Source organism: Magnolia sinica, chromosome 4 (genome assembly GCF_029962835.1).
Source record: "Magnolia sinica isolate HGM2019 chromosome 4, MsV1, whole genome shotgun sequence".
NCBI lineage: Eukaryota > Viridiplantae > Streptophyta > Magnoliopsida > Magnoliales > Magnoliaceae > Magnolia > Magnolia sinica.
In genome coordinates this window covers 114,599,275-114,613,426 of record NC_080576.1, presented here as the reverse complement: position 1 = coordinate 114,613,426, position 14,152 = coordinate 114,599,275, and the positions used below count along the sequence as shown (strand labels likewise).

Genomic DNA, 14,152 nt, shown 5'->3' with positions numbered 1-14,152 from the left:
CCCCGAGAGGCAGGTCACCCAGGAGAATAGGCAATCTTCATCGAGCATTCTCGCAAGCTCCACGACAGGGCTTCAGCCTATTTATAGGCAACATACCTTTCGATTGCTCCTCTGTAGATCTGTGGACGAAAATGCTTACCAATGCGGGGCCTTCAACAGGAGGCGGATGCATATGGTGCACTATAGGCCCACTATGATGTATTTGTTTAATCCACTCTGTCGATCTAATTGGAAAAATCATTTTACCATATAAGCCAAAAAATATGGCAGATCTAAATCTCAGGTGGACCACACTGAATAAAATATTAGTAACGCACACCATTAAAACTTTCTCGTGGGAGAAAAAAGTTTTTATTTTCTTTTTCCCTTCATCTACAGGTTGGATGGAAAGCAAATATTACAGTGGGCATTACTGTATGGTCCAGTTGAGTTTTGGATCTGCTTAATTTTCATACATACATCAAGGTGGGCCCCACGGTGTTAGGTTGCACTTATTCCGGAAACCAGGACTTCATGTAGTCGGAAGTTGTGTGGGGCCATAGAGATTTTCGTAGCAAATCCACTTCGTTTATCAGTCTTGTAAGACAAGAAAAGGCCATGAAGTAGTCATGCCAGGCTCTCGCATGAAAAAAAATAAATTTGTAGAAGACAAAATCACCCCCAGTTGAAGATTGGAATACATTTGATATCACTTTGGAACATATAGTTTATAAATTCTTCTATGATTAATCGTGTGGGTAAAATAGTCCAAAATCTACTGATGTTACCCACAACAGAGATTAATCGCGGCCTCATGAATGACAGCACAAGTTACAGTTTACCACCATTGTCAACTTGTGGTGTCTGACCACTTGCAAGCAGTCATGGTAAGCTGATAGGTCGAATTCCGACTGATTGAGTAATCCTGACCGTCTATTTTTGTTTGTTCATTTTGTGGGACGTGGGGTCGATGGATCATTGTGATCAACGGTCCATGTTCCACCCAATATGGGCCCTGTGATTTGGACATACTAGATTGATGTGCCTCTATGCTTGGATGCGACACCACAGCTTAAGAAATATTGACCAACTATCACCTGTCTCTGTCCGGTGTGAAGGTTGAAACAGTAGGGAAGGAAATGAGAAGAAAGACAACTTCCATGGGATTAAAGAAACGTAAACATGCTAATCTGATCCCTCGCCTGTAAAACATGTTAAGAGATTCGGTGAATCGGACGGACTCAATCGGTCCTGAGTTGAGTTGGGTGCTACCGAGTCCGAGTCGACTCACCCATGCTATCAAGGCACTGCTTGTTCATGTCTACTGATCCCTTATCATGTATAGGGGTGTTAATGGGCCAGGCTCAGGACAGACAAAATTTAAAATTTCGATAGGCCTGGACTGATCAGTTCAAAATCAAAACCAAAGCCAACACCCGGCCTGGCCCTCCGCTGACAACATTAACCATTAGGGGTGTCAATGGGCCGGGCTCAGGCCTGAAAAATCAGAATTTTGAATAGGGCCAGCCTGACCTGAAACACTTCAAAATCCGAGACCTACCTTAGGCCCAGCCCATTGACAGCCCTACTAACCATGTACCCATCCTGGTACATACATGATGATCTCAAGGCATTCTTGGGGCGTCATTGATTGGTCACTAATAAAAAATTTATTTATGATTTATGTCCTTTAATGTCATTTATATACTGATGATTAAAGAGAGATCCACTGGGTGGTCCACCTAATGAACCATCCAGATCTCACACATGACAATCGGCATGTACGGTCATAAATGAATGGTTAAAGAGGGGTCAAACATCTATATACAAGCTATATGTATGACCACCTGATGACTCAATCAGCCTTCTTTTTTATTTTTTTCACGAAAGATTCTTGAAGTGGCTTACTGTTGGATATAGCTAGGCCCGTGGGCTCACTTGTAGGCAACCACTTGTGGGTGAGTCCCACACAAGTTTCCCTCCTTTGATCCTTTCTGAGCTCTCCTCAGTTTAAAAGGTTTAATTTCAAACTTCAATGTCTCCTTACGGGTTCTCTTGATAATCACATCAAAAAGCCGTCAATAATCAAAGAGAAGAAAAATGGGAGATGATGAATGCCATTGGTTGTAATCCAAGGCTATTTTAAACATAGAATCAGAGGAATAATCACACACACAACCAACACATGCAAATTAGTTGGACATGTAACATCGCCGGGATAAGTAGGTTTTAACGTTTTTTTAGAATCACTTCAACTCTTCAAGGTTAATAAAATTTAGATAATTTATTCTTATTTTTGTTTTATCTATATGAAATAAGTAGTAGACAAGCCTTGCACCATGTTTAAAAAGGCATCAAATAATTATGACAAAGCTACAATGACGCAATGACTCACCAAAGTGATTTTTGAGCCATGGGAGATGCATGCAATGACCCCCCTGATGGATGGCTTGGATCTCAAGCACATGTTCTTTTTTGGGTGGAGAGTAGCATTGATAGTGATCCCTATTGATGTAGAGCAAGCTGCATATGCATTCGGCTGATGGCATGGCGAGAGAGGGCAGCGAGGGGCAGAAGACGATGATCTTTGATCAAATTAAGGATCTCCCGCATTGTGTTCAAGGTCTACTGTTTCTAAACAAAGTGGGGTTAGGTGCCGTTACAATGCACTGTGTGAAGTTGTAAAGCTTTTGAGTTTTGTTCTTGGTGGTCGCCTATGACCGCCTTTATGATAGGTGCCCCTGTTTTTTGCCCCAAGGGCACCCGAAATCCCTATCTATAGGTCGTTCTTAATGAAAGTTCCTCTTTAATTAAAATAAAAAATAAAAAATAAAAACAAAAAGGGCTGCATATGCATTCTTGGTACAACTGTACAAAAGGAAGCCCAAATGTAAGTGGAAGTATGTAGCCTGTCAAATCCAGGCTTAGTCCTACTTAGGGCATGATATAACTGGGCCCAAGTGTGTTTAAATCGAAGAAATTTATTTCAAATGTGGGAGAAATTGACTTTCAAAGTTTGGACGGTAAATTAGTTGTAACTTTTTATCCGAGCATCGTCACAAAATGCACTATATATCGATCTTTATATAGCGGGCCATCTAGGGTCAACTGATCTCCATAGTAAGTAGCATCCTTCTGTTTCACAAGAAAGCGCACCATTCCATTATTTAAAATTGTGATTTTTAAAAAAAATGGTTTTAGTCATTTTTATTTTTTTCATATCATCTTAGAGTTTTAGAATTTACGTCTTGTATAATATATTTATAATTATGCTAAGAATTCTTTGATAAGGTTAATCTAAACTTTTTATTTTTGGCAAATTAGACTTAAGAGTTTTGCTATATTTTGCTATATTATTGGATAATTTTGAATTAGGAATTGAGTTATTAGTATTATTATTATTATTATTAGCAGTGTAATTGAATATTTTGGATAATTTCGAAATAGAGTATGGATTTTTTTTATTTTTTTAATTTATTTTTAATTAATGGCGGATTCAAGGAAGAGGGTGATCTTCTTGGATGCCCTTCCAGCGTCACGCGTGGATTGATCAACCACGATAATATTGACAGTGGTAGTTTGCCCGCGCATGACAAAAGCGAGCCTGTGGACATCTTTTTAACTTCAAAACGTATATAGATGGACCTGCCAGAAACCATCGCTCCTAAATCTGCCACGTGTCATATCCACGTCCAAAACCAGAAGATGAGGCCCCTCATCCACGAACCCAAGAAAACGTAAGAACTCTCTCTTGGACCTTGCATATACCAGGAAAAAAAAAAAGCTCCCTTAGGATAAGCCACTTGGGGAGAACTCGTGCTTCAAACGTTCCCACGCTTATAGGTGGGGCCCACCTACATATGGACCATCCGATGAACCCCATACCTCAATCTCATCCTCCATCCAACGGCTCTCATTCGCTTGCATGAATGTGAGTTATATATCACCGCACCCATGTACATTGCTCTCTGAGTTACAACCACTAAAAAAAAAAAAGGACAGAGGAGAAGTAGAGATTGAAATGGCTTCTTTCACTTTAGCTTTCGGGCCAGCAGCTGCTACCTGGAGAGTGTTTGCTGCCACAGCTGCAAAGGGCGGCAGCAGCGAAGAGAAGAGTCTTCTTGATTTTATTCTCGGAGGATTGCAGAAGGAAGATCAGTTGCTGGAGACGGACCCAATCCTCAAGAAGGTCGAGGAGAAGAACGGTGGAGGTGGGACAGGGAAGAACTCCGTCACCGTGCCACCCAAGAATAAGTCAGGCGGCTTTGGGGGACTCTTCGCCAAGAAATGACCAGCATGTGGGTCAGTTTCCGGCGAGTCATTGTGGTCGTCTTTCTCTCTTAATTTCTACATTGTCTGATTAAAGCTATGTTTTCTGTCTTTGCCATCTTCTCATCTGAATTCTTAGCTCATGTGGAACTTTAAATTGAAATTTAAAGAGATCTACCATTGTTTTAGCAAATTTGCTGAAACCACGCTCAAAGATCTGAAATTACAAAGAGAACCTCCTTGACGACATTCCAAGGGCATTATATATGGTCATTTTGTTGGGGTCAATATCCTTGTATCAGGGACTACTCCTGATGTCGTCTCCAATTCACAAGTGAGGCCCACCAGACCATCGGACTGGATCACCGAACCATGGCCTACCTGAAGAGATGCAATAGGAAACTTTATACCGCGCTGCATCAGGACCATGGTCGGTGTATCAGGTATCGTATCGCCCATGTGTCGCCCGCTGTCGGGCCGGACCGTGCATGGACGATACCGTTACGTATCTGACGATATATAACGGTCTCAGACGATACTTTAAACCTTGAACAGGACACAATGCTTCCTTTTCTTCAGTATAAGGCCATCAGAACGTTAATTTGCTGAACGCTACCATGCATGTGAAATATCCCGAAGGTAGGACGGTAGAGATTATTCTAGCCGGCCAATGAGAGGAGTGACTTCTAGTTAGGCTGCTTTGCGTAATAATTCTCTAACTGTCATCAACCAATGGCTAGGATGATACGATTGCAATTTCCAGTGCAGTGTGAATGGACCAGTCTGATCTTTCACATGCATAAAACGTGTACAGAAGTGAATACATGCGTGGATTAAAAAATTCAGCGACTTCGACAGACTCCTCTGGTGTTGAGTCGCGTAGGAACTCAGCCGAGTCAGGGATGACTCGGCCGAGTTGGGCCACGTTGGGCATATTTATATTCATGGCTTTTGAGTCGATGTTTAGCTGGGTCAGGTTGATTTGAAGACTTGACTTGAATTGACTCAATATTAAAAATTATAATACTGAAATAAATTGGTTTGTAATTTTTATTTAAGTATTTAAAATAAATAAATAAATAAATTCAATGTAAGGTAATTTCATGCACTTGCTTCTCTACCCTATAGGTTCTGGGTTCAAAACCTGTTAATCCCTCTCACAAAATGAGTGACTCGGATCGAGCGGTGTTGAGTCGACTGAGTCCGAAACAAGTCCATTGCAGGACTGACTTTCCTGATGACTTGGCTTGAAATCTCGTCAAATCGAGTCGACTCAGCCAAGTTTCAAGTAGATAAACCAAGTTTTAGAACTATGGTTGTAAGCTTTACATGATCCACAGACTCATAATAATAATAATAATAATAATAATAAAATAAAATAAAATTGTGAATCAGTAGAGATCCTATTTCAGACAAATGGTGGCATTTTGCATTTGGGGGTGTTAAATCTAAAAGCCCTTAATGTCATTATTTCGATTGCTTTTTTTTTTTTTCGTGCATTTGCATTTGTGGGCGTCATAGACATATGACGATACATTTTGTTTACCTGGGAACCATTTGGGCAGTCTGCTGAATCATCAGGACTTCTCTGTTTTTTGTTCTACCTTTTCCATTGGTAATTGGCAAATTCTAGTGTTGGGATCGCAGGCCTTTTCTCGTTTGGAAACCAAAAAGGACATTTCTTGTCATCAGGCAATAGCTATCGTTGCCATGGTGATTTGGGCGGCACATGTCGCTCCACCCACTCCGCCCAAACGGGCCCTCAAATCCTAATAAGGAAAAAGAAAGATAACCCATGATTTCTTTACCGCCACCAAAAAAAAGATAAATTATATTAAATTAAAGAAGACCATCATTGAGTTTACTACATTTCATTCATCAAGATAAATTTCAAATCGGGACTTCACGGAATGATTGTCCTGTGGATCTGCATTTCCAGGTCCTGCAAATGAAAGCTGTAATCCCTTCTCCACCAGATACATGTCATCATTAATGCTAGCATAGAAATCCAAAACTCGTGGTGGTGCACATCAGAAACTGAAACAACACGAAGAAAAGATTTTTAATTTTTAAATTTTTTTTTTTAAATATATATATATTTTTTAATATTTTTATTTTTATTATTATTATTATTTTTTTTAAGCGGAAAAGAAGAAGAGTGATCACCTACAACCAGTTGCATGTGAACTTCATATGAAACCCAGATCATATGCCAACATGTCACCTCTGTAGGACATTAGAGACATGCGAGTCAACCCATTAGGGGTGCCACCTTGTATGAAACAATAGGCAGTTTAAATGAGATTTGCTAACAGTCAGATTCAATTCACACACATGGCATGCTGATGAGTGGATTGGCCAGATTTTTCTGCTAGCAGATTTTCATGGCGGGGTCCATGCATCTTGTGCACAGCTCAGATGTCCTACACATGTGACACCATGAACATGAGATGGGTAGCATGTCTGATTTAGGTGATCATTCCTCATCAAAGAATAGCTTCCCGCACTAAAAATAGGATGATTGTAACATTCTTTTTTCCACATGGGCCATGCACTTTGAATTAATAGTTCACCAGCGCATCACATTAAATTTGAATTAGTTGGTAACTACATAACAATCACCTGAGGTTAATTTGAGGAAAGAAATGACCACACAGATGGCCAAGATCAATCTATTCACAAGCATCAGTCCTTGTATCTGAATTCGACCAAGGCATGCTAATCCCTACCAAGAAGTCTAACAAGATTTCAAATACTGTGTCAATCTCTACCAACCATGGAGCCATGAGTAGCCAGAAGAAAACAAGCTAAAACCAAGCTGGAAGGTGACCATTTCACAAGAAAGCTGCATCTCCATCATATTCCTCCTTCAGCCTCAGCTCAAAAAAATAGTCTGGAAACGGCCAAACATCATTCTCTTCTTGAAAGAATGGATCTTGAATATCTTCATTACCTGAACTTGAGAGTGAAGTGTTCATGAGAGGAAGAAGCACTTCTGGTTCTGGCTCCAGCTTTGTAAATTCCTCAAATTCTTTTCCAATATCCTGAAACAGAAGAATCAGGTACAGTTGAATATGAAAAGTTCATTTCTATACCAAACAAGAAACAATATGATGATGACAAGCATCAGCCGGAGAAAAAAAAAATTCCTTTTTTTTTTTTCTACTGATTCTTCTTCTTTCTTTTGGTGTGTTACAAATTTAATACCTTTGATGATGAAGAATGGGATTTATGGGTGCAGGGACAAAAGCAAATGAACAAACTTAACATGTCAAATATGACAACATGAAAAAAGCTCGATGTGTTGAGACATCCATATGTATAAATAGCATATCTCGATATCTAGAAATGATAAATTTCATGAATAATTCTTTTTCAAGAACCATGTGGGTGAAAGTCTAACATCACACATTTCCAACATTTATGCCAAACAACATCAATCTGTCAAAAATGTGGTGTCTTTTTTGGATAGAATAAGACATAAAGCAGAAAGCACAACTTAAAATCATAGACTAGTATAGAGAGGAGCCTTGGATATAAGGGCAATAATGTGGCGGAGCCAGTAGAACCAGAATATTATAGATCCCTATCCTTAGTGAAAATGACAATGGAACATATCAATCAGCACCACCCATCTAGTAGCATGTATCATGGAAGTGTCATCATTCAAAAATACACCTATCAGGTAGTCCGAGTCATCTCTGCCCAGCAATTCTCTCTGGTAATTCCCAGCCATTAAACGATTTTGAAGGATACTAATTGGATGGCTAGGATCATCCAGTCGTTATGTTTATTTTAAACATCTACCATCCACAGTCGGTGCCACCAAATGGGTGGTACCAACTGATCATGCCACATGTATGGTGGATTGGGGCTCTAGTTCGCTACCATATTCCAGTTCCACTGGCTCTACTGTATCATTTCTCCTGAAAACATATTGATGCAACTAAAAGCACAGATAGAAAAACTGAAGTAACTCAATAAGTCGGATGCATTGAAGAACAATAACCTCCAACAGTTGGAAGTAAAGAAGCCCAGAACCCAAGGTTGGGAAATGGAGCAGTGCCATGGTCTGACCACCAAACCTGAGTAAGTCAATGGCAACATGAGGTACCAAGTGATAATTTGCAGGTCATATTACAGTTTTTAAATAAGCATATTTCATGGCAAAGTTTGAAAGCTCGACGCCGGAACAAGTCATATGTCTAGGTAAATTCATTTTGGTGACGGATTGACCACCAACTCCTAGATGGTATTGACCTTTAAAGAAAAATTGATTTTGTCTGGAATAGATAAACTGAATGGCTTCCGGCTTTTCTCGTTTTGCTATCAGAAGATCCCAACAAAATAAGTTTATTGATTATTAGTTTTCTCCTTCCTTTCTTCCTAAACCAAAAATAGATCGGCCCACATGTACTCTTCTATTCTCCTCTTTCCTTATCCTTTGTGTTAGTCCTCTTCCATCATCTAAAAATGGAACCTCAATACCCTAATCCTTAGGACTTCAACAAACTGAGACCAAACCCTAACTTACCAACCCACTCGTTGTCATTAAATTCAAGTTATCATATTAAGTAAATCCACCTATTCAATAAATTGAAGCTACAGAGTTCTCAACATTTCTCCAATCATTCTATTATTTCTACACATTCATACTTCTATTCATTGCTCCCATTTATTACTCCAAGTTCAAGCTTTCTAAAAATTGGCTTGCAAAATGCATAAACCTTTCATTCTTCCAAAAAAGAAAATTAATAATAATAATAATAAACATAAAAATAAAAAATAAACCTTTCCACACAAGGAGATAGGATACAGATCACATACTGCTGCCTATAGCATTGCTTTTCTAACGAATCAAAGAGGCAACAATACCACAATTTAGATATACACCTTTGTTGGCCTTTCGAAACCATAGGAAATTTGAGTCCATTCCCTCAATGCAGACATTACTTTATCAACTTTCTTCTTCACACCTAAAAAAATAAATAAATAAAATTTTAAAAAAAAGGGAAAAAAAAGGAAAAAAAGAAGAAGAAGAAGAAGAAATAAAGCATTAGGACATGACGACAAGAAATTATAAAAGAAAACACATGAAAATTCAAAGTACAAACCATGATTGAAAGTTCACTAGGGTGGCATGAAAATACATGACTTGACCAGGTTAAATCAACTACTCATGCAAGTCATAATTGTTTTTACTTGGAAAATTTAAAAATATTGAAAAGCAAATGAAAAATTAAGCAAAAAAAAAATTGTACAAAAACTAGAGAAAACAAAAAAGAAAGACTAAAGATCATAATCCACTTTCCTGTAGAATGAGTATATACAAGGAACCTGCTCAAAAGATTTACATATTAAAGAATAATAGAGAGCAAAAAAAATTTCATGCGGTATTTTATTGTGTTGATCTTTTCCCCGAGGAATTATCATATTTTATTTTTGATTAAGTTAATTCATGAAGAGAGGTTTCTAGTATTATAAATTTCGAATATGTAGATAAGAAAAATATTTAACTGGATAATGGAAGTATTTTCTTCAAAATGAACTGATAGCAAATTCCACCATGTGGGTACCACACATTGAGAAATTGTAACAATGTTAGCAGGTCCAGAGGGTGTTAATGTATGTTGATGACAATGCTGATGATGATGATCAAAGAAAAAGAAGATGATGATGATGATGATGATGATCAAAGAAGTTCACAATTTGGTTTTGGAGAGTGCCGGTGTTTGTTTTCCTTTCTTTCTTTCTTTTTTTCTTTTCTTGAAGAAAGAAAAATACATTTAATGGGCCAAGTAACCCTCCAATCGACTGATAAATCTAAATAATTGCATGGATTGAACCATTCAAGGAAAATTTATTGTTAACATCCAATTTAAGGCCAAGTTATAGCTATTTATAACTATTGTTTTGGGCATTGAAGTTAACTCAAGTGGTTCCCAAGATAACAAAGTGATTCCAAAACATTTTTTTATATATAAATGAAGTTGAAACGTAAGAAACGAAACAAGTGAACAGAATTCAGGATGGACTAGCAACTTACGTTCCTCTGCAATATCTTTCTCAACGGCATGGGCATCGTTTCCTGAAAAATGCACATGCTCTCTCCCTTCCTTCGCCCATTCATTGCATCTCTTTATTTCCTCTTCAGTCAATCCATAGCTTTGTGGGATGCTCTCGGGTTTCCCATTGCCGCGTACTGCAGATTTCCCCTTTACAGAACATACCTTTGTGGCACCGGGTAGTGAAGCATTTCCAACCTTTGAAATGTCTGCTAATGCTTTTCGGACCTTCTGACCTTTCTGCTCAGATTTGGGCACATCCGCCTTTGCCCCAACAGCACCTTTTCCTGAACTTAACAATTAAGGCTTGTCAAGATATCATAAAGCTTCTGACCTGTTCAAACACTCATAATCGACTCAGAAATTGGTCTTTCGGATTCTTGGTATGACTTGACCAAGTCAAAGAAAGATCACTGATTAATTATACAACCATTATCTGGACTCAACACTCAAAGGTCAGCCAAATAGAGTCAACCTTGTTGATTTCTGAGTTGAACTGCCAATTTTTAATCTCACAATCAATTTCAGTGGTCCAACACTTATATCCTAGGTACAAAAGTGAAACAAAACTACCTGTATGGATGCGTGAATTTTCATTCTGAACTGCAGCAGTTGTCAAAGAGGTCATTTAAAGTTTCTCAGACAATCCAATGTCCCAAACTGTAGAAACATTGCCATATAACACAGATCAGACAGGGCATAAATGTAAAATCAGTATAAAAGAAGGTCGTGCCACATAACCGATTACCTAAACATAGGTTATCCATGCCTAAAACATAACAAAGAATGCATAATAATTTAACCAAGAAGCAGAAATATAGTTGAGAATTTCACATTTTCATTTCTACAGGAAGCACTTACATTTACAGTTATATTCCTGAACTAGTATCAGGGCTTGGCTCCGTTCATTCAAATGTTTTGGAGTTACATAAGCTAACAGAATAGCAAGGGAGGTATAGGGAGAAAGATCGAAAAATACACCCAGCAATGTGTAATGGTCAGCATTTCATATCATGGTTTTAAACATTGTCTGATTCAACTCAGTAAAACCAATTCGTATTGGTTTGGGTGGGAACTGAGATGTGTTGGGCTTTTGATACATGCATTAGACCCATCTCAGCCTAACTCAGTCCAACAAGGGGCAAGTTGTGATGAGTCTAGGTCATTTGTGTCATTTTGGAAAGGTTTAAAAAAAGTGTAGTCCTTTGATACTCTGGAATAGTGTGATGTATGATAGGCATGCACTAAAAATTCCACACGTAGCACATATTTACTCAAATTAGACCATTCAAATCATGGGATCCACTGGCCACTGTGGAGTGTGGATTGGTCATCACACTAAAATCAGATCAAATTGAGTGATGTTAAACTCTGATTAATTGACATCATTTTATTAAATGTGAACCATTTGCTATTCTCATTTCAACTATCTTGTTAATGTCCACCAATTGGGCAGTTAGAATTTGGATCAATGACCTTTGGTCTATCATCAATTTAATTTAAATCTCACAATTTATCCAGTTTATTGAATTAGATATACACCACATGTACAATTTCTTTGAGTCTGTGCATCAACAATCACACTTTGCCGGTGACTGGCATTATCAAAACTTTTCTCTTTGGGTAGGTAAAGGAATAAGGTTTGATAATCCCACACTTTGCAATAAGCAGCACCAGGTACCTTTCTTTCTATTGTCATATCCACATGCGTTTGAGCATAAATTGATTTACCATGCATTCAAGCTGTGGGGCCCACCTGAGGTGTGTACGTGGTATGATTTCAATGGCCTGATTTTTGGTAAGTCCCTTCATCCTAGTGGTTTGCTACTGACGAATGGTTTGGTTGGTATATCCAAAACATGGCAGACACCATATTCCATCTTGAAGTTTTTACAGTAGGGGTTGCCCTCCTCAATGTCCTCCCTAGTTGCCTTTGGTGTGACTGTGACTTAAGTTATGGGTAAGGCTGGATTTTGGAATCAGGCTTCATTATGGAGGACATTGAGGAGGGCGACCCCTACCATAAAAACTTCAAGATGGAATATGGTGTCCATGTTTTGTATATGCCAGCCAACACATTCGGTACGCATGAACCACTATAACGAAGGGACACACCAAAAATCAGGCCACTGGTACATGGAAGCTATGGCCTTATAGTCATGCTTCATTGATCAGCCTGACATTTGAATCTTGAATTTGAATACCAGCCATTAAATATTCTTCTTCATATACAATCACTCGTTCTTACTGCGGCTCGGGTAACATTGAATCCAGACCATGAACGGTTCAGATCTTCATTCAAGATGCACCCTGGGTTGGAAACTAGCCCCTTACCCGATCAAAACCCCTTGCCATAAGATTAGTTGTGATCTCAGCCGGGCTCACACCGAGTGAATTAGGTAGCAGTCGTGATTTTATATTGTTCTCGTTGTGTGGCCCAGCTGATTTACGGAGTGAATGTCAGACATTCATCACGGTAGGCCTCGTATAGCTCAGGGTTTTGCAGGCGCTTCCTGTCAGTTATCCAAACAGCTTGAAAGAGGAACCGTCTTTCTTTTCCTTAAGATCAGAGAGAGAAAGGGGGGCGAACCTGTTTAAGGCCTCTGCTGCAATGGCCACCGCGTCGTGTCTGTTGGTCCAGTTGGAGAGAGAGAGAGAGAGAGAGAGAGAGAGAGAGGTGAGGAGGAATGAAGCAGTTGCAGGAGGGAAATAAGGATTTTTCTTCGAGCGCTGGTCCAGACGGGCCAGCCCGGCCCATTAACTGCCCTACGGGATACTCTGGCAGAGTGTGATTGATGATACGCAGGCACTTAGGAAATACTTAGAAATTGCATAATTGGAATACAATCAATTAAAATTAAACTGTCCAGGTTGTGGATCCCACTTTAGATGTATCATGACCCAAACGTTAAGCTTATTTGATTATGATCGATGGACGATTATAAGACGGTTCAAATTTGAAAAAAGAAAATCCAAAGGTGCTCTTTAAACAGAAAGTGTCCACCAATCAGGGTTTAAGATAATCGAAACAATCCGATTTTGGGAAAGTGACTTATCCACAGTGATTTTTGCAAATTGGTCGGTTTAATTTTAGTTAAAATACGCCAGGTATACCATTTATTAGTTCATGCGTATCAACCTTCACAAGGTGCCCCAGTATGAAATAACTCTCCAGTGAAGTGAATCGCTAGGGTCCCTCGCGATAGGTTACTTTTGCTAACAGACCCACCTCGATGGAACTTCCGAAAGATCCGTCCCGTCCATTGGATACGCTGACTCATGTTCACCATTTCGTATAAAAATCCTTGTGATCCCAAACTCAGGTGGGCCATACCATAGGAAAGCGTTGAGATGAGACTACCACCATTGGTTCTGAACAGGCCCGTTTGTACGCCATCCAATCCATTTGTCCGGCAGCATAAAAGAATTACCCAAAAAGAAAATCACAGTATACCAAAACTCAGTAGGCGATATGATGTGATTTTATAGGTTTTAGGCATAATTTTATGGTCTGGCCCACTTTAGTGTTGAATCATCCTGATTTTTAGAATAAAGGCCATGTAAATTGTGATTTGCTTGATGGACGGAATGGATTTCACGTATATGAAGTCCTTTACCCACGTTAGAGGGGTGCGGTCTTGGATCTAAGAAAAATTTTGGATAAAGCTTATATTCATGTGGTCGTACATCAGGTCAACGTGTTACATGCTGGGTGGTAAACAGACATTCATGTGGCCCCAAGAAGCTTTTAATGGTTGGTATTTAATCATCACTTTTTCCTGTGGTGTGGTCCATATGATATTATTTATCACTTAATTTTTGGTATATTGCACTAAAAT

At 39.0% G+C, this 14,152-nt stretch overlaps 2 protein-coding genes across 2 annotated transcripts; one reads left to right on the top strand and one right to left on the bottom strand.

Annotated features, from left to right (window-relative positions):
* The first annotated feature begins 3,757 nt into the window (after positions 1–3,757).
* On the top strand, positions 3,758–4,441 carry LOC131244656 (uncharacterized). Its single transcript, XM_058244154.1, has one exon. It carries the CDS (start codon positions 3,905–3,907, stop codon positions 4,268–4,270), a length of 366 nt encoding a protein of 121 aa, XP_058100137.1. The 5' UTR covers positions 3,758–3,904; the 3' UTR covers positions 4,271–4,441.
* Positions 4,442–6,803: 2,362 nt separating this feature from the next.
* Positions 6,804–13,043, bottom strand: LOC131243965 (uncharacterized). Its single transcript, XM_058243627.1, has 5 exons — positions 12,904–13,043; positions 10,887–10,972; positions 10,295–10,600; positions 9,142–9,224; positions 6,804–7,292 (listed from the first exon to the last, which is right to left on the bottom strand). The coding sequence occupies exons 2-5, from the start codon at positions 10,939–10,941 to the stop codon at positions 7,083–7,085; spliced, it is 654 nt and encodes a 217-aa protein (XP_058099610.1). The 5' UTR covers positions 10,942–10,972; positions 12,904–13,043; the 3' UTR covers positions 6,804–7,082.
* Positions 13,044–14,152: the final 1,109 nt, after the last annotated feature.